Source organism: Sceloporus undulatus, chromosome 4, assembly GCF_019175285.1.
Source record: "Sceloporus undulatus isolate JIND9_A2432 ecotype Alabama chromosome 4, SceUnd_v1.1, whole genome shotgun sequence".
NCBI classification, from domain to species: Eukaryota; Metazoa; Chordata; class Lepidosauria; order Squamata; family Phrynosomatidae; genus Sceloporus; species Sceloporus undulatus.
This window is the reverse complement of record NC_056525.1, coordinates 83,210,457-83,237,574: the sequence shown is the minus strand read 5'-3', so window position 1 is coordinate 83,237,574 and position 27,118 is coordinate 83,210,457. Positions and strand designations below refer to the sequence as shown.

General features: G+C 40.0%; 1 protein-coding gene across 4 annotated transcripts in view; it reads left to right on the top strand.

The window, feature by feature from the left end:
• SSBP3 (single stranded DNA binding protein 3) overlaps positions 1 to 22,447 on the top strand; it is a 197,624-nt gene extending 175,177 nt beyond the window's left edge. For 2 of the 4 annotated variants that reach the window (XM_042462614.1, XM_042462612.1), the window contains 11 exons: positions 5,538 to 5,604; positions 5,719 to 5,795; positions 11,398 to 11,462; positions 11,606 to 11,654; positions 12,065 to 12,100; positions 13,131 to 13,185; positions 14,860 to 14,930; positions 16,959 to 17,037; positions 18,773 to 18,801; positions 19,176 to 19,277; positions 20,461 to 22,447. In XM_042462614.1, coding sequence (XP_042318548.1) covers positions 5,538 to 5,604; positions 5,719 to 5,795; positions 11,398 to 11,462; positions 11,606 to 11,654; positions 12,065 to 12,100; positions 13,131 to 13,185; positions 14,860 to 14,930; positions 16,959 to 17,037; positions 18,773 to 18,801; positions 19,176 to 19,277; positions 20,461 to 20,490 — 660 coding nt within the window. In that variant the 3' untranslated portion in view covers positions 20,491 to 22,447. Of the gene's footprint in view, positions 1 to 5,537; positions 5,605 to 5,718; positions 5,796 to 11,373; positions 11,463 to 11,605; positions 11,655 to 12,064; positions 12,101 to 13,130; positions 13,186 to 14,859; positions 14,931 to 16,958; positions 17,038 to 18,772; positions 18,802 to 19,175; positions 19,278 to 20,460 lie in introns of all 4 variants that reach the window. The other 2 variants (XM_042462613.1, XM_042462611.1) reach the window with 1 other exon arrangement.
• Positions 22,448 to 27,118: the final 4,671 nt, after the last annotated feature.

Sequence of the window (27,118 nt, the reverse complement as noted above, 5' to 3'; positions counted from 1 at the left end):
TTGTAGAGAGGGATACTTGCATTATTAAAAATTAAAAAAATAAAATGTGGTGAGAGATTCTGTCCTTTACTAGACAGAGTCACACATACTCTAAATAGGTTCCTATATTAGTAGAGTAACCATAAAACACTGTGAATACTGACAACCAATTTAAGTAGGAGTGGAGAGAGTCTTATTTTTCCCATTAAGAAAATGTTGCCTTTAATGTGGAGGACAGTGTGACAGAAGCACTAGCTAAAAGAGGCATCTGGATCTCCTTCAGCATATGGTTAACTGTACATTGTTGTACTATAAACTGATTTTCTGGAAAGCCTAAGCTAGTGAACAAGGGGGAGTTGGAAGGTAGCTAGAGATTTGCTACATTGTACAGTTTCTCACATTTTAAACTTCAAGAGAAATCATTCAGCCAAGCACTGCATTGGGAGATTGCTTATGCTGGGGTAAATTGTGGACAGTTTTCTGGGAATAAAACAGCCTTTTAAAACCTATTCTGTGCAATTTTTAAAAACTGGTTATACCAACTTGGGACCAAGTATGACCATACATTCAACCATTTATCTAACACATAGACTTCATTCAGGAAGTGCCTGGGAGGTGGGAAAGGATAAACTGCAGTTACCAAGTGACTGAGCAGGCCTAATTTTTATTAAAACTGGGAGACAGATGAGTGCATCAGATGCTTCTGACACCTAGTTCTTGTTGATTGACAGTTTTCTCTGTCCCATGCATGCATGCATATGTTCATACAGAAACTTATTCCTAATATTCTGAAAGCTCCCTTTGGTCTGCCTAATTAACTGCATATTGCATAAAGTAACTGAATGTCAAAGAGGTTCAAAGAGTCACTTAGCACATTTCTATTATCTGGTGTTTTTATTACTCGAAACATGAATCTACAATGCTGGGCAGAGAGTCACATGAAACTACAGCTCAAATATTCATGTGTAAAGTTTCTCTAACATGAAAGAGAAGCTAATTGGGAACTAAACATACAAGTTTATTAAAACATATGTCTGGTAAAATCATATGCCCAATGATTACTTTTTTGAGGGCTGTTTCATTATTTCATCCCTCCTCTATTTTGTTTGAAATGTCAATACATCTTAGGAAACCCATAAAGTGCTCTAGAACTCTGATGATATCTTTATGTGTCACATGGTTTTGAGCTTTAGTTTGAGTTTTACCTAATTATTTCCATTTGGGTTTCAGCTGTAGGTCTATGCAGGACTTGTAAACACAGATCTTAAAAAGATCTACATTGAAACCATTTCACAAATCTTGACATTCCACTCTTTTAAAAAAATACATTTTGCTATTACATAGGGTTCTCTGTGGTTTTTCATCCAAGGGGTGATCTGATCTCCAGCCAGCCAGCTTCAGCGGTGCTGCAGCCTCTAGGGGTCCAGCCCGTTAATGGGGCCTTGGAATCTGCTTTATAAAGCATCTAGAAATTCAGTATAATTGCACACATAAAACATTTTTTAAAAGCAATACATTTGGTCAAGAAATTATTGGAATACTTGGAGCAAAAAATGACAACCTAGCTAGTGTTATGTCCACAGAAATGTATTAAAACATGCAAAGTAGAAACAAATTAGTGTTAGAGAGCATATATTACTTTTTAAAAGTTGTATATAAATATGTCCCACTCTTGACCTTTAAAGCAGCTCTTTGATATCTAGGTTGAAACCAACAGCTTCCATCTTGAGCTAGGGCGTTGCCTGTATTTCTAACACAACTTATTTTTTTTTTCATATTTTAAAGAAAATATTCATATTAGAGCTAGCAATAGCAGCTTCATTTATATACTGCTTCATACCACACTGAGCAGTCTCTAAGTGGTTTACAACTGTGAGCTAATTGCCCCCATCAAGTTGGATACTCATTATAGTGACCTCAGAAGTATGCAAGGCTGAGTTGACCCTGAGCCCCTGGCTGGGATTGAACTCAAAACCTTGTGGTTTGTGAGTGAGTGACTGCAGTACTGCCATTTAACACTGCGCCACCAGGGCTCATAGCCAGTTGCATCATATTGCAAAGCTTGCCCCCTTTTAAACTTTTCAGGGGACACTGTAATCTTTATTTTCTTTTCTTCATTATGAGGACATTTTATGACCTTGAAAGATTTACTGCCAAAATAGAACAAACCTTTGGAAGGAAAAAAAAAGAAACAAATCTTGTAGATTCTAAAAAATGACTAAATATACCTTTAATGCTCACAAATGCAACCTCATAATCTGCTCATATCAGCAAGGTAAAAAATGCAGGGAGAACTGTATAATGCTTGCTGATGAAATGCTGGGGGAAACATTTTTCCTACTGGGGGAAAAATAACTTTAATATATTTACATACCTCATTTGTCTAAGTGTACATTTTAAGATTACATTGGTATCAGAAACAATTTCTTAAGGACCTTCTTTCTTAAAATTAGACTGTATGGAGAAACAGTGAGATAGGTAATAGATGCATTAAAAAGGTCTTGTGGACATTGTTTTCCATAGGACACACATTTTCTGTCTTTCTGTGGGACTGCGATCAAACAGGCTTTGTGGGATGTTTCAAAATGCGACAGGATCTGTTTTACCATACACACATAAACAGAAAAAAATTCCCTGGAGGGCAGAAATAATTTATGAGGATCATTCTGGCATGCTATCTACAAATCTGCCCCATCTTGGTTTGGACCCACACTTACACAAAATGATGGAATAATTTTGTCTAAGTTTCCATTTATTTCATTGTGTTGTACGCTATCTGTACATCATCATTTTTTACATAAGATACAATGAGGCAGTACTTTTCTATATGTGTTACATTTGTACCACTTATCACTGTTATTATGGGCATAATTTAAATTGTTTTTTAAAAATCTCTATATGCAGCAAGAGCAAAGACTGCTATCTGTATGACTTGAATCCTAAGAGAATTTAAAGAAGTTCTTGGAATGACATTTTCCTGTTGCATTCTTCCTTCCTGAAGCTCTAGAGATTTTTTAAAATCTCTAGAGCACTGAAGACCCCTCTACTTGTAAAGATGCTGTGGGAGAGAGAGGTTGCCCCACATCAGGGGCACAGGTGGCTGGAGGGGGAAAGAGGGGATATGAGACTTTTAAGAAAGTCCTGTGAACATCTTAAAGGTAATTTGTCATGGGATCTAAGGTAGTGTGTTTTTAATATGAAGATCTCAATGTAGATGAACACCAAAATGATGTCTCTTATGACAGGAGTGCAAATGGATCATAGAGGCTTTCTCCTGAATGATCATTTCAATTTCCAATTAGGTTATTCAAACAATGGAAGTATGCCATTGGTAATGCAGTCCCTGTGGTGTCTCATCACTGTAGCCCCATCATATTACACTGTCCTATTCATCCCCAAAACATTTGTCATCGTATGGCCTGTTTAACTTAACCGTTTCTTATCAGTGGTGTACTTTTTTGCAGTATAGCTGGGAGAATTTTTTTTTTAAAATAGAGCAATTTTCCCTCACTTTCCACAAATCCTTGGAGTATAAGTACACAAATCCTTTGAGAACAGGTTATGACTGGCAAATAATCCACCAAAAAAATGGGGGTAGGACAGCATCAAATGGCATACTTAAAGTAGCCACAGTCAACTACTAGTCCAGCAGAACTCCTAGGGCCAGTTAATGTTGTGACTCTAGGACAACACAGGGATACAGTCGTCTTGCTCTTACTTGTAGGAGAGTTACAAAGAGGATAATTGGGGTACTTCTGTTCAGCTCTGAGGCTATTAAGTTGTGGAGCATCATAGGGCTCAAGTCTGTCCTTATTCTATCTGTTGAATATTTATAACAAGCCATTACAGTTTAGTGTTTGGGTGCCATCAATATGCTGAGAAGAACTAGCTTGGTTTTTCCCTATCAGTGGACTCAACTGAGATGATGCAAGTCCTGGATCAGTCTCCTGAGATGTAACAGGCTTGATGAGGATCATTAAGATGAACAGAATCCCAGTGAGAGCAAACTCTGTACATCAGTAGTCCCAATATTTGACAAATGAGTAAGCAATCTACTCTTGATGGACTTGCACTCCTGCAGCTGTGGAAGTTTGGTATTATTCTAGGAAATGCTCATATGGTTTCCATGGATCAAGACTGCTCTTGGTCTGCCAGCTGTGACCACTCCTGGACAGGGACAGCCTGGCTACAGTGGTACACATGCTCATAAATTCCTGTTCAGATTACTGCAGTGCTATTTGTCTGGAGCTGCCCCTGAGGACTGACTGAGCAGATGGCAGGAACAACCACATGTAAACTATATAACAGTAGTTTTAAAAAAGTTGCATCGGTTGCTAGTAGATATCCAACTGAACTTTAAAACCCTAAACAGCTCAGGGCCTCATTTGCTGAGGGAGTACCTCTCCCTATTTTTGTTTTGTTTTGTTCGGTTTTGTTTTGTTTTTGCCAGGAGGCCTTCATTTGTCCCTCTGTTTGGAGTAGTAGACCATGAAGGGAGTTAAGGGAGAAGGCTTTCTCAGCTATATCCCCCGATGCCCTTCCCTTGGATGGCACTGATGTTGCCCTTATTTTGATGCCACATTAAGGCCCGAGGGTGTTTTCAAGCCATGAGTTAGAACAATTTTGCATTTTACCACTACCCCACTCTCTCAGCCATTCTTAACCCAAGTATTTGAGGCTTAATGAGGTCAAGCCTTGGCATTCGAACCCTTGTATTGCAGGTTTTATTCTGAGTTCTCAGACTGATTTTTTTGAGAGAGTGTGTTGGTGTTTTGAATCTTTCAAAAGTGATTTTGTTCATTTTGATGCACCTGAGATCAGCTGATGTTATGCAGATCAGAATGTTTTCAATAAAATGGACAAACACAAAAAGTGTGGTTTCTGAAAGCATTCATAGACTATTTTGAAAATAACACTTAGTTATCCAAAGGAGGTTGAGATAGGATCACAGATTGCTTTAGCCTTATTTGCCACCTTTCTCTTGGAACCCAAGGTGGCATGAACCATCACTCTTTTGTCAGATTATGCTGGCGAAGGACATTTCTAGGATAAAAATCAGCAAGTGGGAGGAAAGGACAGCTCAACTCCTTTACCAGTTGATTCTCCTCTAAAAATTCTCCTTTTCATACTCAACCCCCACACATACACACAAAAATTAGCTTCAGGAAAAATTGTCATAAAGAAAACAGAATTGGGGGCATTTCTACAGGAGAATCAGCAGGCAAGGAAAAGACTAAACACCCAAAGTTCTCCCCTATAATTCTACACACATTATGAGATACACATGAGGTTTAGAAGATAAAGGTTTTATTCCATCTTCATGTTCTTTAGAAAAATGACTTGTGTCAATTCAATGCCTAGAGTATTTATTTCATGAGATGTTTAATATGTATAATAAATAAATTTCATTGAAAGCTAATATTTCTGAAAATGGTATACCATGGTTAAACAGGAACATCCCTTACTTTTTTTTAATAGTCACTGCAGCAAGTGTGGCTAATCTTGCTGCTCATCTTCCACGTTTCTGATTTTCCCAAATTTATTTCCTCTTTTCCTAGCCTCCAGGGGGTGTTCCTGGTACACAGCCCTTGCTGCCCAACTCAATGGACCCCACACGACAACAAGGTAAAGGTTGTTTGAAGTTGACTGCAGATGCTGTCTTGGGTTGGGTTGGCTTTTCCGTTCTTCAGATGCATTAGTCTTCTATAACATCTTCCTCTCTTCTCTCTCTCTCTGTAGGGCATCCCAACATGGCAGGGCCAATGCAAAGAATGAATCCTCCACGAGGAATGGGACCCATGGGTCCGGGTCCACAGGTAAAACCTGGGCAGAGCATTTCCTGTCCTGTCCAGTGCCAAGTAACATCTTTGCTATTCTATGAGCAAAACATCATAAAAGCAGCCACTGGGGGCTTAAAGAGTTAGGAGCACTTCCATTACTTCCAACCCCTTTTCTCTCCACCATTAGTGGTAATGCATTTTACATTAGTGTGTTTACATGTGTCTGGAAAAAGCCCACCTTCCAAAATCTTATTATGACTTCAAAAGTGAACATTCTCTTATCACGTAGTTTGTGTTCCCACCTACTACAAACACCCCTGCCAACTTTCCAGCGTTGGTCTTTTGTTCAAATGGACAAACTTCTATTTTAATTGGGATTCTGCCAAGAATAAATTTTCCAATTCAAGATGATAACCCTTGGAGGATAAGGTAGAGAGATGGTGTAGCTATAATGCTGCATGTATCTGAATTAATCAATATTTAATATTTAAATTACCTGCAATCTATTTGGCTTTCATTTGCTTCATTCTTTGTACCAGGACAGATTATCTAGGGTGTACAACCCCTATCTAGCAGCCAAGGAAGGTTTTCTCCCTGGATATTTGGTTTTCATACCTTGCCTTTATGTTAGAGCAAGGGTGGGCAGAAGTCTGCATGCCACCCCTCCCTGGTCCTCCCAGGAATCATTTAAAATATAATAGTAATTTCCAAACACATTTTTTAAATTCAAAATACCCCAAAATAATCTTTTGGGTGTTCAGAGAACATTTTCACCATATTTAGAGGCACCCTAGACAGTTATTTTTTGAAATGAGAAGTAAACCAGAGGTGACTTGCAATTCCTTCCTGTTGTTTTTTTAAAAAAGCCTTTCTTGGACCTAAAACAGCCCAAGAGAGTCCCCAAAACATGATGAAAATAATTCCATGTCACCCAGAGGCCATTCTGGGGCAAAACTTTGATTTGTTCGGTAAGGAAATGAGTGTGATGAAGGGGTGACACTCCTGAGTTTTTTCGGGGGTGAATACAGCCCTTTGGCCTTCCAGAGCTGCCCACCCTTGTGTAATAACATTTAACATTTTCCAGAGGCATTCTTTGAACCAGTCATTGTCCTTGACTGCTTCACCCACTCTTGAATCAGTGTTTAAACAAGGGGTGGCAGAGAAAGCCCTAGATAGTAAGACTTATAGAACAATTAAAGAGTCCTTAATTGTACATAGCCATTTATGTTAGTTTATGGATGCCTGAAGATCCAGGATTCTTTTGGGACTGATTTTCTAGGCCTCCTTTCTCCAGCCCTCCAGGTACCCTTGTCATAGTGGCTAAAGAAGATGAGTGTTGCAGTCTAACTCATTTGCAGGGCACCAGTTTGGCAAAGGCTGCCATAGATTATCCTTTCACAACAGTATAAGGCAAACCTCCACAGTGAAGACTGTTGATTAAGACAGGTGTAATGGTCTCTAGCTTCATACTGTATTTTGTTTGTGTTTTGATTGATTGAGATAATGTATGTTTATTTACATGTTGTAGTGTTGATTGATGCTACTGAGGAATGCACATCTCTTCTTTCATAGGCTTGCCACTTCTCCATGAAACCTCCCTTGCAATCCTGCTCTCTAATTCTTTTCTTTGCATGCTGTTTCCTGAAGCCTAACAAGCTGAAATGTCTGTCTTCATTTTGAAGATTTTCATATCAGTGCTTACCATGGAGTAAGCACCGGTAAAACATCAGGGAAGTACACGTGTATGATAGCCTAACGTTCTTCCCAAACATCAGGGAATGGTCCCATTGCTTCCAGTGTCCTTGAGTTGTTTGTGGAGCAGCAATTTCCTATGAACAGAAACTTTGTGTTAATGGGAAATTGCTGCTCCCCGGATGATTCATGGGTGCTGGAGGCAAGGGGATAATTCCAGTTTGTTTGGGAAGTGCATCAGGCTTTCATACACGGGCGCTTCCCTGATGTTTTACCGGTGTTTTACCAGCGTTTTCCCCAAAGTAAGTGCTGGTGTGGAAATCTTCTTTGTCATGCTTAACGTGAGAAAAATTCAGACAGGTTTTTCCAAGGCTTCAGGTGGTTGCAGGTGACCATTTAATTCATTGTCACTTATTGCAGTTTGCATGCCACCATGCAGGCAAGTAGTTGCTAGTAAAATTTAGCCAAATAGTAAAGTTCTTTCTTTCGCTTGTTTGATTTTTCAGCCAGTGGCACTGGCATGCTAAAATTTCCTTCACCATATGGCTAGATGACAAGACCTTCTCCACATAATTACATATGCACTGCACTAAACAACTAGGGAATATATAATTACCTATAATTGTGTATTATTGTTTTAAATCCTTCCTTTTGTGCTTAAATTCATATACAATCACTTAGTTCAATCTTCAAAACCATAGTTTTAGAGGATTAGAAATGTGCTGCAGGCTTGCTTATCTCTTCCTCTCATACTTCATTTCCCATCTCCTGGAGGAGGGTTCCCGCTAACCATAATATGCTTGTCTCAACAGCATCTGACAAGTTATGGTTAATACTAGCCATGATATATAACCATGGTTTGCAAACCATGGATTGGTACATAGTGCTAAACATAGTTTGCTCAATTTAGGCATCATAGCAAACAGTGGTTAGAGCAACCTGAAAGCAGGGGATTGGAAATGGAGACAGTGAAAGCTTGCAACATGTTCCTGACTATCCAAACTGCCCAAACTGATCCTATGTCTCTCTAAGATATAAAAATAATAATATTGTAGAAAGCCCGCTGTAGATTCAAGTGGTGTTTAGGGAGCCCTGCAAGCATCTAATCCTCTAGGTTTGCCCATTACACCAAATGTGAAATCATAATCTTTTAAAGGTATCAGATGCCACCTTAATTTGGAAAAGTATATAAAATACGCAAATATGTTTAATCAAATCATGTCTTACCAAATTTATTGTGGGTGCTGCTGCAGCATTAGTACTGACCATAACAAAGTACAGTCGCCCTGCTGTTTGCACAGCCTTGGAATTCACACCCTCTCTTATGTGCAAGTAGCAAACAGATAGGGAACATAATGGGGTGCATGTCCATGGCACGCAGCACCCTTCAAGCCCCATTGGCAAGTTTCCATTTTCACAGGAGGGGGTGGAGCAGATCCCCTGCCAAAACGGAAGGCTGACTGTATTATGTATTTGCCTGTAATAAAGTCAGCCTTGTACTCTTGGATCTGCTGCTATCAGATTAACCTCAGAGTCAGCAAATGTACACAGGGACATTCAATCAGACCATCTCTTTTCAGGTTGGGACTGATAGGGGCTTAGCAGGTGATACTGGAAAGTACATGAAGGAGTCTAGATTCAGAGGAAGTGAGCAGATACATACCATGCAGTTTTGTTTCATGAGCAGTACTGCTCCAAGAGCTTGTCAATTCTGTTTACATTATTTTTAAGAAAAAGGTTGAAGAGCAGTGTACCATCAGTCCATACTGATATCTTCTGCATTACAGTTATATGAATTAATCCTAATTGTGAGAGTACAGCCTTTGTCACTGCTTTGTGGGAATGAATCATATGGAGAAAACTAACAAAATTCTTGATAGTAATAAAAAGTTTCTGTGGGGTCTTCTGTTCATCAGAGACCCATTGTACCCACACACTTCCAGAAGGAAAAAGTTGTCCAGTAGCCTAGATTCTATGTGTTTTAAATAGTTTGGCACTGTTAGCAGTGGGGCTCTGTGTATGTGCCTTTCAAGTTGCCTGTTGATTTATGGCAATCCCATTAATTTCATGAGTTTTTCTTATGTAAGGAATACTCAGAGATGGTTTGCTATTACCAATGGGTACAAAGTTCTTAATAACTCCCCATGTTTTATTATAACAACTTTCATCTGTTAGAGTTGCATCAGCCAAACAAATAATGCTTCAAAGGCTCTGGTTGTTCTGTACATCTTGAACAAACCAGTTGGTTATCATCCTAACCAAGCAAATAGGCAGTAATTTCATTATTAAGATTTTTTTTTATTTCTAGATCCAGAGAGATTGCAATGTCTACAAAGGGTATTTGTAAAGCCATGTTTAAATGCTGTGTAGAGAGCCAGTATGGCTTCATGGTTTGGGTGTTGGACTAGGACCCCAGAGACCAGGGTTTAAATCCAGACCTTAGGCTAGTCACACTCTCTCAGGAGGTCATGAGCTAATTTGTTCTCTGAATAAATCTTGCCAAGAAAACCCCATGATAGTGTCACCATAAGTTGGAAATGCAAGACTTGCCCATTCAATAATGCAGATTTCTGAGAATCTGAGATCAAAAAGGTGTTCTTTGTATACAAGAGAAAGTTATGGCCATTATGGTAAAAACTGAGTGTTTAATCAACATCAGAACTAGTTACAACCATTATTTAAACGGCTCTCAAAGAGGAACCAACTTTTAACTACCCCTCAGGACAGAAGCATGTCTTTGTGCAATCGAAAGTCGGATCCTCTGGGCAGCCGTGTTTGGACTGGTTACAACAAGCCAGCCAAGTCTTAAGTTGCCTTTTCATTTCTGGCCCTTAAACATGATTAGCACAGCTTGAGCTTTGCAAGTGTGATGGATTGGCTCCCTTTGGATTCGTTTCCCTTGTTTAGGCCTCCTTTACAAAACAAGTGAGACATAGTAGTGTAATGCCTCATTTATACTGATTTCTTTTGTGGGGGTAGGGTCCCCCAAAGATGAAACAAACAGAAGTTATGATACATAGAAGTGAATTTACATAAGGCTGCTTTGGTCTGCATTGATAGTCAATTTAACGGGGAAGCAATGCACTTTTGATTTTGATTTTATTTATTTATTTGCTTAAGATTTGTCTAATTTCTGTCATGTAAATCTTCTCTCTTTTTTTTAAATGAAAAAGCATGTTTCTGTGACTGTTTTAGACCAGAGTTGCTGATTTTTTTTCTGTTGTTGATAGACTCCTGGAAGAATATTCTTTCCTTAGAAAGCTGTTTCAAACATTTCTGCTCTCAGCATCCCTTCTTCTGCACATCCTTACCACTTGCTCATTGCTCTGTATTCCTTAAAGCAGAACTTTTCTTCTCTCTTTCATTCCCAGTCTCTCTCTCTCTCTCTCAATCTCACCTTCTTTCTGTTGCTCCCCACCAGATTTTTTCTGCTTCTTCCCATGCAGCCCACGCACCTCACCACTGCCAAGCAAGTAGTCTGATTGCTTCATGTCTACTACTTGTTTGGCTACATGTAGCAGAGAAGAAACTATTTTTGGTTTCTTCCTTTTTGTCTGTATTATTTTTAAAGATAACTATCTTATATGTATGCTACAGGTGTCATTACTCCCTTGTTGCTATACACTGGCCACTGCAAGAAGCCTTTGCCCATTGGGCTTTCCTTGTAAATTTCTACCATAAGATTGAAATTTGATGGCTTCTAAGATTTTTTTTTCCTTTCAAAAAATCTTTTCCTTACAAAGAGCCAACTGAGAGATGCTACCACCCTATTTTACTTTTTGAAGTTGCTAATTTTTGCCTGTATGTTCATTATCATCATCTTTTTTTAATTAAAGTTCATTTTCACAAACTAACCCTCTCGTTTTTGTTTGTTTTTTTTCCTTTCTCTTTTCTTCTCCGGTTTCCCTTCTCGTTATGGTAGACTGATCCTTGGTTATCATTGCAGAACTATGGCGGCGGAATGAGACCTCCACCCAACTCTCTAGGGCCCGGCATGCCAGGGATTAACATGTAAGGCATCTTCCATGCTGCTGGCTTTTTATTGATGTTCCCCTGATATGGAAATAAATTCGTTTTTACAGGTTTTTTACTCTATGTTAGCATTTTATCACCACATATTCATGCTAAAGACTTGTTTTTCTCTCAAACTCTAGGGGTCCAGGAGCTGGTAGACCATGGCCCAATCCCAACAGCGCTAACTCCGTAAGTGTCTCCATTTGAAATGTCTTTCATTCTTCTTCCTTGTCCGTCATAATTTATTTTTCCTGGAATACTTTCCTCTCCTTTTACATGTGTCCCATACTTTTTACTGTCTTACCAGTGGAACTCATCCTGGACAAGAGGCATGGTGGAAAGTGCTCCATTGCCTCTGTGTGCTCCTATCCTGATTCTCTGAAGAATTTAAAAACAGTAGATCTGGGGAATGCAACAGGAGGGCTATATACATTGCCTCAGTCTCCTGGATAACAGGGAACAGCCACTGAGTAATAGCAATTAGGAATTTGTTTTGATGAATCCTTGGGCAAAGCAATCATCACCTATAGGCGTTTTTTATTTTCTTGAAATGTGTCTTTTTTCAAAAAGTAATATCTGCCCTCTGCTTTTTTTAATAGATTCCATACTCTTCTTCATCACCTGGTACATACGTGGTAAGTTCACATTTCTTTATGGTGATAATGTGCCAACATACTGAATGATGAGATATTTTTGGAATTTGCCTGCATGAATAAACATCCTAGGTCATGCTCATAAAATAAGTACTTGAAGTGAAGCATTTTTCCATGTTGTGTGTGTTTTCCTAGGATATAATGCAAGAATCTTTGTAATGTGTGAACTGTTGGTATAGTTAACTCATATAGCTACAGGTATAATTACAGTCAGTCTTCCACATTTGCAGCTTTGACTTTTGTGGAGTTGATTATTAGTGGATTTGATGGATACGTTCTCTCTAGGAATCTCTAGGTCTTTCAGAGACATTCTGCTGGATGTTGACAATATAAAGTTGCACTGGATTACTTAAAGATTCTGAGAAAAAACACTTCTCTTGGCATTTGTAGGTCCTCCAGCATGATTCTGTGGTCAAATTCTGGCAGATGCTGAGTAGAGTTCTGCTGGAGGACATAAAGATTCCCAAAGAAATGTTCTCTCAGGTTAAAAAGTACTATTTTTTTAATTGGCGTTTTTCTACCTTCACAGGGGTCCTGTGCCCCTAACCCCAGCGAATGTGGAGGTCCACTTTACTTGGTTTTCTGTGAATGACGCACTGTAGGTAATTAGAGATTCCTGTATATTCTTAATTGGTCTGGAATAAAATCATTACATTAGCCCATCTAAAAAGTATGAACAGCATTCCAAGTTGCCCATTTCTATTTGCTTCTTCAGCACATGTGAAGGTTATTGAAAGACTGCCCTGTTACTTCCCTGGTAGATAGACATAGTATGTGCATCTTGCACAGAGACGCCATCACTGTCTCTCAGTAAAAACCTTCATTTTTCCTGAGGCTTAAACAAAGAAATTGCACTTTGGCTACAAGAGTGCATCAAAGGTTTTAACAGGAGATTAATGCTTGGCTGAATACCAAGGTGAGACATTGTTGCTGACAGCAGCAGGATCTGGCTGACCTATTGCAGGTTATGTTATCACACTGGTTCCTGATGTGTATTTAATCTTGTCAACAGGGGCCCCCTGGTGGTGGCGGTCCTCCTGGAACACCCATCATGCCTAGCCCTGCAGGTAAGGAGTGGGGGGCATGAGAGCCTTACATTTTTCCCCATTTAAAAAAAGAAGAAGGAGGACCCCAATATAGGTGGGTTGCTTCTTTGGTTGTGGGACTCGATTTCAAATGGCAGTGTAACATTTTGCTTGCTGCCAGAGTACTTTCAAACAGCTGCACACAATCAATACTCAAACCGACTCTTTTGAAAGAGATGTCATTTTGCCTTACTGCCTTCCCTTCACTCCCTCCAGCTACTGCTGGTGACTTGCCTTCTATCCTTGCTTAAAAGAGAAGGGAGCCTCCCAGCAGGCATATGAAAAATGGGGTTAGAGAAAGGATCCACCCATGCCGTCAGCCTTTCCAGATTAGTTGGAGGCATCATCTTTCACATTTGCATCACATTCCAACCTTGACCCTCCCTGCAAACCCTGTGAAAGATGTTCCTTTTCCTTTGATGAACAAGCCTTTTGAAATTTCCCTCTTTGGGATGGGTGTACAGTACTTTTGTTAGTAGACAATCCTTCTTCTCAGAGATTAGTAGAGATTAACTTGAATTTTTCTCTGTTTTTTAAAGAAATTAGGACAAAACTTGTTTTTAAAAAAATCGTATGCTCTCAGACCTTCCCCTCAATCTACTCTAGACTGTTCCACTCTTTACTTTCTATTGGATTACTTGACATTCGCTGAAAGCGCTTTCTGTTGTCGGGGGGAAATGTCGCTGCCAGATCGTAATGTGAATGTACAGGGTGATTTCTGAATATCACTTTGCAAAACTGTGCTCACTGAGGTGAGCACACTTCGTCTACACACACACATATACACACACACCTCAAGAGGCTGTGTAAAATCCCCTCCCCCAGCTGCTCTTTTCCACATAGTAAAGGGGAGGAGGAAGAGAGTGTCAGTGTTGTGGCTGGTGAATTTTCCTGACAGGCCTGCAGGGGTGATTTACTACACATTGTATGTGTCAGTGGTAAGAAGAAAGGATTTGGGGAGGGGGGAGGCTCTGGGGAGTTAGCCATGCTGCATGTAATAGTGGTATACCACAGCTGCAGGGGTGGAGCTTACACAATGTAATATTACTACTGCCTTCCTCCTCCTGAATTTTTATGAGAACTCTGACCTACATTTCAGACTAGGTCATAATAAAACAATCCATATGTTAATGTAGGCACAGGTCTCCCCCTTTTAAAAAAAAATCAGTCACTGTGACTTGCTTCTAATTTCTGTGAAGGTTTGTATTCTGTAGCTTGATTTAAATACTATTATGTCTTTTATTTCTATGTGTGAGTGGGGAGGACCTGAGTTCCTTCTTTTTTGAAGAAAATAGCTATATACCATAAATGGAATGTTTTTGTTAAACAAAAAATATGCTGCTGTAGCAAGCTAATTTGCATTGGCTAATTTTGAGGTGTCAAGTGACACATGGCAGAATATTATCTTTCCAAATCTCTCCTGATAAGAGAGCTCCAGTATCCTCTTCATCTAGTGGCAGAATTCTTTTCACAGTTGAATTTCTGTGATTAAAAACTTTGTGAATCTTCATTAAATACAAATTAGCCAGAAAATGGTGGTACTTAGAGAGAATTTTAGGTGATAAAATACAAAAGAATGAGTTCAAGTGGCATGAGTTTGTTTTAATTAAGAAATGAATTAATCACCCTGACTTAGTGGGTTTCACTGTTCTACAGATTCGACAAATTCAAGTGACAACATCTACACAATGATTAATCCCGTACCGCCTGGAGGCAGTCGGTCGAATGTAAGTCTGCTTTCTAATAATTTACATATCAGATACCATAACAAATCATAATTAACTTCATCAGTTGAGGGTAAAGCAGTTTAATTGATTTCAGCCATTTGTTACAAAACAGAAATAAAACAAACCATCAAAAAGTGATTAACTCTTCAGCGACTTTGTTAATTTTTTACGCCTATTAAAACAGCAGCATTCATGCAGCTCTGGTCAAGACTATGTCACACACACTGCTTGGTAATGGGGTTGCATTTAAAGGGGGTACTGCTTAAACCTAGGTCCTACTTGCCCCTTTAATTGGGGCTAATTAGAAGGGGTCTTCTGAAGATTCCCTGCAAGACTTTTCAGGAAGCACCTGCAGTTACTTTACACTTCCTTCAGCATAGTCAGCTTCAGTAATTCGTGAGCCCTTGAACAAGGTGGCCTCGGACCAGGGGAAAAGGACAAGGTAAGCAGATGCTGCTATTTCTTCTCCTCTTAACTTACTGAGGAACAAGAGGCGAACAGACACCAGTGGCCTTTTTCAGTAGCAGCAAGGTCAGGGGAATACAACATTCATTTAGGGCTCTTTGTGAGGAAATAGATCCCAGTAGTAAGAGGATCAGCCCAAAAGATCCTTAAATATGCTTGTACATGTTTGCCAGAAGAACCCTAACAACTGCTTTGCCATAAAGATGAAAGAGGGCTGGATGTGACCATCAGAGTAAGCACCACTAACTGGATGATCAGTGAAACAGACTATTTTCTGTTACCAGAAAACATCATCCAAAGCGTGGTGATGTAATAATAGCAACAGAGGAGTAGTTATGAGGAGCAAAGGGATACCATTGTCCCCCAAATAATAATTCTGGTTCCAAATGCATTTTTCTTCCCTCTCCAAATTTCTAGCACACCAGAAAGTCATTTAAATTCATTCATATGTAGAAAGCTCATATTTGCTTTGTTCACATTCCCTTGTTAACATTGCCTCCCCCTTTTCTTTGGATGCCTAAACAACATATCCAAATACTGAATGAAGTTTTAAGTTACTGTACTGTCACAAATTTGGGGACTGAAAAAGTGTTTCATTTCAATTAACATAATTCCTTTTAGGGGTGGGGGCATGCCTTCATTTTGCCCTCACTATAGCTATAGTTTGAGTAGGGAACATGTCTGTTTCAAGGGATAGAATCCATATAGATGGAAGAGATGGTTAAAGAAATAGCCAGATGGCAGCTAGCAGGAACAGTTGGAACCCAGAATTAGGCAGAGGACTCCTATAGCAGGACAGTTCGTAAAACTAAAGCAATTGGGTCTGCACCAGTGTTGGATGGAAGACCATCGAGGAACCATGGAAGGATAAATGGCATGGGCCCTGAAGGATTTTCTAACTGGCAGCTGAAACATTTTGGCAGATGGCATTTCAAAGCCTGAATATGTCATGCTATTAGAACTTCCACTCTCTAGTCTTGAGCTTTTTAACTCACCAAGTTAGCATGTACAGTGAGCTGGAGATTGCCCAAATGCATCCAACACAGCTGCTCGCTGTCATAGGGAAACAACATATCACACACAACAACATGCACAAATACAGGTGGTGGCAAAATTATTCCAGCTGCTAGCACAATTGAAAAATGCATTGGAGGATATGGAACAATGTAGAATGTATATGGCACTACTGGGCATATGCCTTCAAACATCATTGAAAGCACAGATGCCATGTAATTAGTTGGGTATTAGCTGTTCTGTTTAGCTAATTTCTTTATTTTAGACTGAAGAGTTCCAGACAGTTTCATCTCGTAGTTATGGCTGCCTGTAGAGGTAGTAGAAGTACCTTAGAAGAGAGAGTATTTTGCTACAGTTCATTTAGAGAGCCTGTACCCAATGGGAAGTGATGAATTTTTAGCACAAATGTTTGCATTTGAGGGCTGCAAGATCTCTGTCTTTAGTACCTGAGTCCTGAAGCTACCTGTATTGAAGATAATCAATCAGCTATTGATATTTCATAACAAAACTGATGTATCTTAACTAATTGTATTATTTCTCCTTTCTCAGTTCCCAATGGGACCAGGATCGGATGGCCCAATGGGAGGTATGGGTGGGATGGAGCCCCATCACATGAACGGCTCATTAGGTAAGAAGGCAGAAAATACTTAAGAGAGACATTTTTGGAGGATGATAGTGTTTAATAAAATGCTCTGCTTTAGGGGATGCTTCCAAAGAAGACACGGATTCTCTGATAATGAAAGAATTTATAGTTTCATAATACATTATTTAATCATATAGAAAGAGCAATAACAAACAGCTGTTGCTATTTACTTTTTTAGTATCTGGAATTATGTTACTGCACAATACTGGGTTTTTGACTGGAGAACCAACACACTGGAACAGTTGTTTAATATGCTTTGCAAGTAGTTAGATGGAAGTCTAGAAGAAGGCCCTGCACTTGGATGTGTTGCTGGGTTGTAGGAAAATTCAGAAATACAGTGGTGCCTCGGGTTACGAAATTAATTCGTTCCGCCGCGGCGTTCGTAACCCGATTTTTTTCATAACCCGAAAAAGCCATAGGCGCTAGCGCTGGAAAGCCGCGTTTCGTGCGAAAAAGCGCCGAAAAGCACCAAAAAATTTTTTCGTAAGCCGGAAAAAAAAACGTAACCCGGAACAGTTTTTTCCTATGGGATTTTTTCGTATCCCGGAAATTTCGTAAGGCGGTGCTTTCGTATCCCGGGGTACCACTGTAATGAGTTGCTACTGTTCTCAACTCGCTTCAGGGAGCCCTCTGGGGGGCTCAAACCCAGTTCTCTTAGACCGCTTGTTTCCTTTGTTCTCACCTTTCTTCCCCACCTCTCCTAGCAGTTTACCTATTGTTAGTAGAACTGGATAACTGTTGTTTAAAATTTCCCCACAATACTTTGTACTCTGGTATAGTATTAGGTTTGAGGGAGTTTGGGGAAATGTAAAACAACAGATGCCCAGCATTCAGCAGTGGCAGAAAAAAATGTAAGTGGTTGGGTTAATATAGGCTCTGGAGCCTGAGTATCTGCCCAAGAAGCCACATGAGCAGCTTTCATAATGGTGTCAGCTCTTTCATCCAGATGCCTGATGTGTTCTGATCCCAGAATCTGTGGGTCTCTGCTTATTGGTGATTGCATGATTCTGTATTTTGTCTTGTGTCGTGGTGGTGAGAATTCACTCGTTTCCCAAAGTTTGGGGCTCACTCTGTGCCCCACTCTCTGGATGACCTTGCCATTTCAAATACAACATAAAAGAGTAGCCGGGGAGCAAGTAGTGCTAGTCAAGGGCTTGTCAGACTCCTGTTGATGGATAAAGGGGAAGAATCAGCATGAACCTAACTGTGGTGTGTGTGTTTTAATTAAAGCAGCAGAAAGACCCATTAACCTCCTATGCTTGCCTTATACATCTTGCTGAAGTAGAGGTGCTGTACTCCATCTTGATCAGTGTCACGAAACTCACGGGAGGGAGTCGAGGCCATAGCAACTCGATTAGGCCATTACTCTAGTGCCGTGCAGGAAGGTGAGCTGGGCTGTGCTCCCGGGAGTTCTACATGCAAAGGAATGGCAGCTGAGGCTTTCCCAGCATGTCCCTTTCTGGAGGCAAATGTTAAGAGGTTTGCATTAGCCCAGCTGTGACCTGCAGCTCACTAATGTACTACCAGCTGCTTCCTGGAAGGCCCAGCCGTAGCTTCTTGCAGCAGTGTCTTATTTCTGGATGAAGGTTTGGAGACAAAATGTTTCATTTAGTCCTCGAGTGGGGAGGCTAGTTGAACTGAAAAACAATTCTCTAATTTAGAGCAAGCAAATTTAATTATTCTCACTAACTGCTTACCTTTTGGGGTTTTCTTACACCAGGGTCAGGAGACATAGACGGACTTCCAAAAGTAAGTCTTCATTTTTGCTAGTCATGTCTGCATACTCCTCCTCCTCTTTGCTTTAATGAACCACATGTCAAGTGTGATAGGAGACGGTGGAAACCAGGAGAGTTCTGAAATCATCCACCCCTGGCTGAGTTTGGGTGGTGTGGCCTTCTGCCCTTTACTCAGCAGAGGAGGACATTTTTGCTCTGAGCTCTGTGAGGCAGTCAGAAAGTGCAGTGATTTGTATTTGACTAGCATGGTGGTGGGGGGGGCAGTATAATTGTAGAACAATGTTTTGTTGCAGTGGTGTAGTATGCAGTATAGTAGAAAGATGACTTCTCACTTCTTACATGTGTTGTGTTTGGGCTGTTTTTTCATTCTTTTTCCTTAAACACTAGAATTCTCCAAACAACATAAGTGGCATTAGCAATCCTCCAGGCACTCCACGAGATGATGGTGAACTGGGAGGCAACTTCCTCCATTCCTTCCAAAATGACAATGTGAGTCATTCTTACAGCAGCTCTTTATGCTAACAGAGTTTGAATCACAGTCTCTGAAGGCTCTTTTTAATCTGTTTCTGGGGAAGAGTAGTTGATTGCACAGAGAATGATGGTGAAGTGAGCATAGTGCTCTGGAGCTGGTGTGAAATAGTGTTGTGGGAAAATAGGTGCAGAGAAAGTGCAGCCTAGGAGTTAATAGAGGTGAGAGAAGATCCAAAATAAGGCAGTCAGCATGAGATGTGTCGAGCCAGTATGGTGTAGTAGTATGAAGGCTGGACTAGGAGAGACCAGAGTTTGAATCTTTTCTTGGCCATGGAAACCCCCTGGGTGACCTTGAACAAGTTCCATTCTCTCAGGCTAGAGAAAGTCAATGGCAAACTCCCTCTGAACAGATCTGGCCAAGAAAACCCTATGATAGAGTCATCTTAGGGTTGCCATAAATCAGAAGCAACTTGATGGCACACAACAACAGCAATAAAATTGTGATATGCAACATCCTGTTGCAGCAAGAATGGTTCCAAAATGAGGTGATGCAAGTAGAGAAAAGAAACCATGGGTCATTTAGAAGTAAATAAACACAGAATAGTATGTTTTTTTGTTGTTGTTAGCTGTCCTCAAGTCGATTCTGATTCATGATGACCCCGTGGATGAGACATCTCCAAGAATCCCTATCCTCCAGTGACCTGCCCAGATCCTGCAAGCCCTTGCCCATAACCTCCCTGATTGAGTCTGGAAATAGTTCTGCCAGAGATATTTATAAGACAAAATGATGCTTAGTTATGGAAAATGGCATTCTGAAATCTGTGTTCCTTATAAAAGATCATTGTAAGTTCGGAAGCCTTGTCCTTTTTCCTAACAATATTTACAATAGAATAACATGCAAAAAAGTAAAACCTAGATTATACCACATATTGCTTTGTTACATGCCACCCCACCCAACCTCATTTCATTGGCAAACCGGTTATGGAATGCGAATAATTATGTCTCGATAAATTAGTCTCTAACATATTCTAGATTTCTGATTTATTGAAGCCAATTATGTAGCTTTATCGTTTTCATAAGCCCACATCTCTTTCATATCCCATTTCCTCCGCTTCCGCAGCATTTAGTATTTTGGTCTTGTTCCTGCCTCATTCTTACTCTGTGATTCTGTTTCTCTCCCCTCCCTTCCCTCCTCACCCAGTATTCTCCCAGCATGACGATGAGTGTGTGATTTCCCTCCTCCTTCACCCCACATCCTCTTCTCCAGGACAAAGAAAAAGTCGGCTGCCATTTGGAGGATCTCAAGAAATTATGCAAGAAGAGAAGCTAGGTGTGTTTGGCAGGGAGACATACAGAGCCGGGGACCCACCCCTGATTTTTGGTTTCATGCAATAAAAAGGCTGAACTTTTTATTCCATAAAACAATGAAGGACAAATCTTTAAAATATTTCAAGACAAAACAAGATCCTTCTTCTGCAGAAGGATTTATTCTATGTACATGACACTTTTTTGTTGTTGATTTTTTGGAAACAAATGAAAGCCTCTAGCACCCAATTCCAACCTCCTTTGCTTGATTATTCTTTCAAACCTGTTGTATGTTTGTGCTGTGCTACGCAAGGAAGCTAGTCTAGATATGAAATCTCATGTTGTCTCTGTAGCCATTTTTAAAAAAAATTAATGAAAACTGGACAGTTTTTTTTTAAAAAAGAAAATTGGTGGGGGTTGTTCAGAAGGCCTTTCCTCTTCCCTCTACCCCTCTTCTTTTTGTTTGGTTAGTCTTTCCGTTTGGTGTTTTGCAGCACAACACTTTTCTCCAGCAAGAAGATCCAAGTGGAAAAGATTTTCTCTGCCTCATTCTAGGTTGTAGAATGCAGCTGGTCCCCTTGTAGGATCACATCCTCCAAAAATACAGTTGTTACCTTGATAACTGTGACTGTGGCATGCACTATATTAGCCCCTCCTCCCCAAAATTGCAAAGATGTATGAACTGCCCTTTTTCAAAACAAAATTCCTAGGGGTGGGGTGGGGGTTAGGTTACTGGGGATTATTATTTTTTAACATTGGGGAGGTATCAATCAGCCAGAAATAAAATGAGGAGGCATTACAAACTTGACCTGGGACTCGAAAACTGTGAGCGCAAACTTCTTAACATCTGTTCTGTTTTGGTTTCTGTTTGGTTAGTTTCAACAAAATGATGTGATCTTATTAGGGTTTCACTGTATATGCTCTGGAACTGGATGGAGATATTTTTAAGTAATTAATGTTGTTAAAATGTATACTTGCTATTCTGTAGGCTCTCTCTCCCTCCTTCCCTCCTACTCTGTAATTGAAAACAAAATTTAAAAAAAACCCTTACCTTCTCAAGGTAGAGGTGACTACAGAAAAGCATACCATGTATAGTGAAACTCGCAAGTCTTGGGATCTCTGTACATTACACTCCCTTGTAGCTGGTCTTTGTTTTATATAAAAAGAAAAAAAAACTTCACTTCTGATCTATGTATTTCATATTATGTAAAATATTATCTTCCCCTGGATTTACCTACCTTTGTGCGGATTCTTGAGAACATTGTATCTTGTTTCAGTGTTTTTTCTTACCTTGTAGTCTGGTTCTAAAATTAAGCGAGGGAAAAGAAAAGTAATTATTATACATTGTAGTTTGTGTACGATATTTGTTGATAATGTTTTATTAAAGGGATGTCTTTTTTCCGCACCCCTTAACGAAATGTTTTTGTTTTGTTTTGTTTTGGGGTTTTTTGGGAAACATTGGCTTGTTTTTACTCTGACTGAAAAACAAAAACAAAAAAAGATCCAACAACCACAGATGGTAAGATTTGACAAACTTTTTTTTAGTATTCCAATTTTTAAACATGTTTGCCTTTTTTTAGGCATTTTAACTGTGCTTTCTTTGTAGAAGGATGATAGTGGGGGGAAGGGGCAAGCAGTCAGTCTCACAGTTACAGTTAAGATAATATTTAAAGGGGAAAAAAACACCAAACCAAGATTTCTCCCATTACTAATACAGCACTCTTTCTATTTTTTTTTAAGGGATAACTGACAGGTTTCATTGTATTAAAAACTGATAGCTAAATTATTGTCTTCATTGGTTCAGGATGGTTTTTGAAGGATGAATCCAGATCCTCCTCTCTCTCTTCCCCCCATGCTGTAATAAATATAAACATTTGATTTCAGTCCGTTGCTGTTCATTACTGGTGTTTTGCTATAACAGTGGTCTTGCGCCTCTCATGGCTTTACTAATTTTAAGAGTGTTGGCATAGATAGTCATTTGTAGCATTCTTATTCTGGGGTTGCAACTTACTGCCTGTTCCAAAGGTCCTAACCATGCTGGATGTTTGGACCAGTTTCACATTTCTTTTAAAGATATCCCCAAATTCAAGCAAGTCAACTCCTCAACAGTGAAGGGACAAAGATGGACAACTTGAGAAATGCCTAATCAATATCGGTTGTTGGAGCCCATGAGTGGGATATTGTTATTGTGTCCTGTTTGTTGGGTTTTTAGGGGTGTTTGGTTGGCCCTATAAGTAGATAGGCCAATAGGGCTCTTTTTATATTCATGTTGACGCCTTTCAAGAAAAATGTGAAGTATTTCTGTAGAAATGGTATGTGTGAGGCAGTGAGGGTCAGGACTGCACCTCACAAATGGCTAATGTATGCCACGGTCATCCAAACTACTAAAACATGGTACACCTTCAGCCCAGGACACACAAAATCTGAAAACAGTATTCTGTCTACTGTCAAAACCTAGCACATGAAATTTATCTCATAGTGAGGCAAGTTCAGTACACATGAAGCCAAATTGCCTGTGGCATGAAATGTTGGGACATGGATGTTCCACATCCTTCCAGGCTTTGATTTGGGATAAGGTACATCTAGTACAGAGATTCTCAAACATTTGTCCTCCCAAACGTTTTGGAATTCAGCTCCTATATGCCCCAGCCATCTTGGTAAACTGAAGTCCAAAATATCTGGAGGAGCAAAGTTTTAGAAACACTGACTGCAAATCATGCATTAATAGTTATGGAATACAGGTACAGACTTCTTTTATTGGTGTATCAGAATATGTGGTATGACTATTGATTGAGATATCATTTCTCCATTTCATAGAATCATAGAGTTGGAAGAGACCGCAAGGGCCATCCAGTCCAACCCCCTGCCATGCAGGAAATCTCAATCAAAGCATCCTCGACACATGGCCATCCAGCCTCTGTTTAAAGACCTCCAAGGAAGGAGACTCCACTATACTCCGAGAGAGTTTGTTCCACTGTCGAACAGCCCTTTCTGTCAGGAAGTTCCTCCTAATGTGAGGTGGAATCTCTTTTCCTGGAGCTTGCATCCATTGCTCCAGGTCCTAGTCTCTGGAGCAGCAGAAAACAAGATTGCTCCCTCCTCAATATGACATCCCTTCAAGTATTTAAACAGGGCTATCATATCACCTCTTAACCTTCAGTTCTCCAGGACAAACATCCCCAGCTCCCTAAGTTGTTCCTCATAGGACATGGTTTCCAGACCCTTCACCATTTTAGTCACCCTCCTTAGGACACGCTCCAGTTTCTAAACATTCTTTTTAAAGCATAGCTTTTTACTTGCTTTAATTTTTTTTATATGCCTTCAGAGACAGCATGTTTGCTAGCCAGTGCACAGAATACCTCATATGAATTAGCACTCCCATTGTACTTCCAATTTTCAAGCTCTTTATATTAAAAATCGCCAAACATTGGACAGTGATCCAGCATTATTTTCAGACACACAGAATGCCATCTTATGTACATGTGGATTTTCAATGCTTTACATCTGGAAAGGAACTAAATGCTCCAGATGCTATGTTCTAATTCAGGCAAGGGACAAAAAGCAAAGCAGTTGACAGGGTGCCCATGAAATAGAGTTGTAGCTGTATAGCATCTGTGCTTTTAGAATGCAGTGGCTAAGTTGGTTGGGGGATTTGGGAGCCATTGTCCAAAAAAGTAATTTTTCTAGGCTTTGCAAAAATATTTCAGATTTGGAGAACAGGAGAAGTCCCAGCAGACTGGAGGAGGGCAAACACTGTCCCCATCTTCAAAAAGGGGAAAAAGAGGATCCCAACAATTATCGTCCAGTTAGTCTGACATCAATACCAGGAAAGATTCTAGAGCAGATCATTAAACAGAGAGTCTATGAACATCTAGATGGCAATGCCATAATCACAAAAAGTCAACATGGGTTTCAGAGAAAGAAGTCATGCCAAACAAATCTAATCTACTATATCCACATTTCAGTAAGGCTTTTGACAGGGTTCCCCATGACATTCTTGCAAACAAACTAGTGGAATGTGGGCTAGAGAAGGCAACTGTTCCATGGATTTGTAACTAGTTGACCGGCCGAACTGAAAGGGTGCTCAACAATGGCTCCTTCAACATCTTTATCAATGACTTGGATGACAAATTGGGGGCATACTTATCAAATTTTCAGATAACACCAAATTAGGAGGAGTAGCTAATACTCAAGAGGACAGGATCCAGATTCAAAATGACCTTGATAGACTGGAAAGCTGGGCCAAAGCTAACAAAATGAATTTCAACATGGAAAAAATGTAAGTTACTGCACTTAGGGCGGAAAAATGAAATGCACAGATATAGGATGGGTAACACCGGGCTGAATGAAACTACGTGTGAAAAGGATCGGGGAGTCCAAGTAGTCCACAAATTGAACATGAGTCAACAGTGCAATGCAGCAGCTAACAAGGCCAATGCGATTTTAGGCTGCATCAATAAAAGTATAGTGCCTAGATCAAGGGAAGTACCGTATTTTCCAGTGTATAAGACGACCCCCAACTTTTCCAGTTAAAATATAGAATATACTCACTCTATTAAGATTACCCCTTCCAATGCACACAAATAAAAATTAAAAAAAACATCAGATTTGATTTGGTATTTCGTATCCCGGGGTACCACTGTACTTAGCAGGGAAACTTGTTGTATACAAAGCCTGCTTGGATTGGTCAGCTCTCCCTGCCAGCCCAGCCCTCCCTGTCTCCAAGATTTTCTTCTATCATACTTGTACAGCGCCGCCCTTGCTTTCATATGGTCACCACATATGGAGGATATGTGGCCCCAGCCGTTTTTGACCTCCCCTCACCATATGCAGCAACCGCAGATTCTCCATTCTGGCTCAGACATTTCAGCACCTGGCCTATAAGACAACACCCAGCGTATAAGATGACCCCCGAAGATTGAGAAGATTTTCCTGGGTTAAAAAGTAGTCTTATATGCCAGAAAATACAGTAATAGTGCTACTCTATTCTGCTCTGTTCAGGCCCCACCTGGAATATTGTGTCCAGTTCTGGGCACCACAATTTTAAAAGGATGTTGAAAAACTGGAGTGTGTCCTAAGGAGGGCGACTAAAATGGTGAAGGGTCTGGAAACCATGTCCTATGAGGAAGGACTTGGGGAGTTGGGGATGTTTAACCTGGAGAAAAGAAGGTTAAGAGATGATATGATAGCCCTGTTTAAATATTTGAAGGGATGTCATATTGAAGATGGAGCCAGCTTGTTTTCTGCTGCTCCAGAGAAGAGGACCCGGCACAATGGATGAAAGCTCCAGGAAAAGAGATTCCACCTCAACATTAGGAGGAACTTCCTGACAGTAAGGGTTGTTCGACAGTGGAACGCACTCCCTTAGAGTGTAGTGGAGTCTCCCTCCTTGGAGGTCTTTAGGGAGAGGCTGGATGGCCATCGGTTGGGGATGCTTTGATTGAGAGTTCCTGCATGGCAGGGGGTTGGACTGGATGGCCCTTGCAGTCTCTTCCAACGCTACGATTCTATGATTTTCACTCAACATATGTGCCAAAATTGAATGTCATCATTACCAGTAACTTTTATGCAAAAATAAGAATAGCATTTCTGTTTGTGTCTGTATTCTACTTCCATAAGATAAATCAAGGAATAGTACAGGACACTGAAAATTTTGATAGCTACATAATAATGTTCTTGCATTCTCCATTGGTATGCATTCACCAGGCATCACTTTCAAGTCTGTATTTCTAACATAAATGAGTTCAACATGTCTTCTGAAAAGCCCCACCAAGAGTGATATTTCCATGATGGAAAATAACTGCCTCATTATTACAGTGGTGTAATAATGAAAGATAGAAAAATAACATTCATTCTTTTTTCATGGGCAGTTTGGATATATACAGTATAGTATCTGAACCTAATTTATACACAGGTGTTTTCTTCCCTAATGGAAGCCAAAGACAGTGCAAGATAGGAGTTGCCTTGTATTCACCTTTTTCTTAGCTAATTTACCTCTATACTGGGGTTTTGTATGTATTACACTGAAAGAATTGCATTAGAATTCTTTAAAATCAACAACAATACAAGTACAGAAGCAGTAACGTGTAAAGCCATTTGTATCAGGTGCAAATGTGTGTGCTGAAAACAACACTTTGGAAACTTCCCCCATTACTTTTCTATGCCTTTGATTATGTTTAGCCATTTCTGTTTAAATGATTCTACACATTCCTCCAGCTAATACATAAGATACTCCCCTACACCTTTGGCCTATGCGTTGACCTCCTTGCTATCTTGTAACACGTTGATAAAATCTTTTCACTGTCCTCATGCCAGTCACATCCATTTTCTTCATCTCTGTCTATTCCCTGCTCTTTAAACTGGCAAGGTTGGAGAAAAGGCATCAGTAAAATGATCACGGCTTTTTGCTTGTTTATATTGAATTAAAAGTATTATTGTATGTACTAACACCAGTGTACATATACACTCTTTTTAAAGTGTTTTATTTTTTAAATAAAAACACTCCCCTTCATGGAGCAACAGAAGCAAAGGTGGCAGCGAAAAGTAGATGGGTG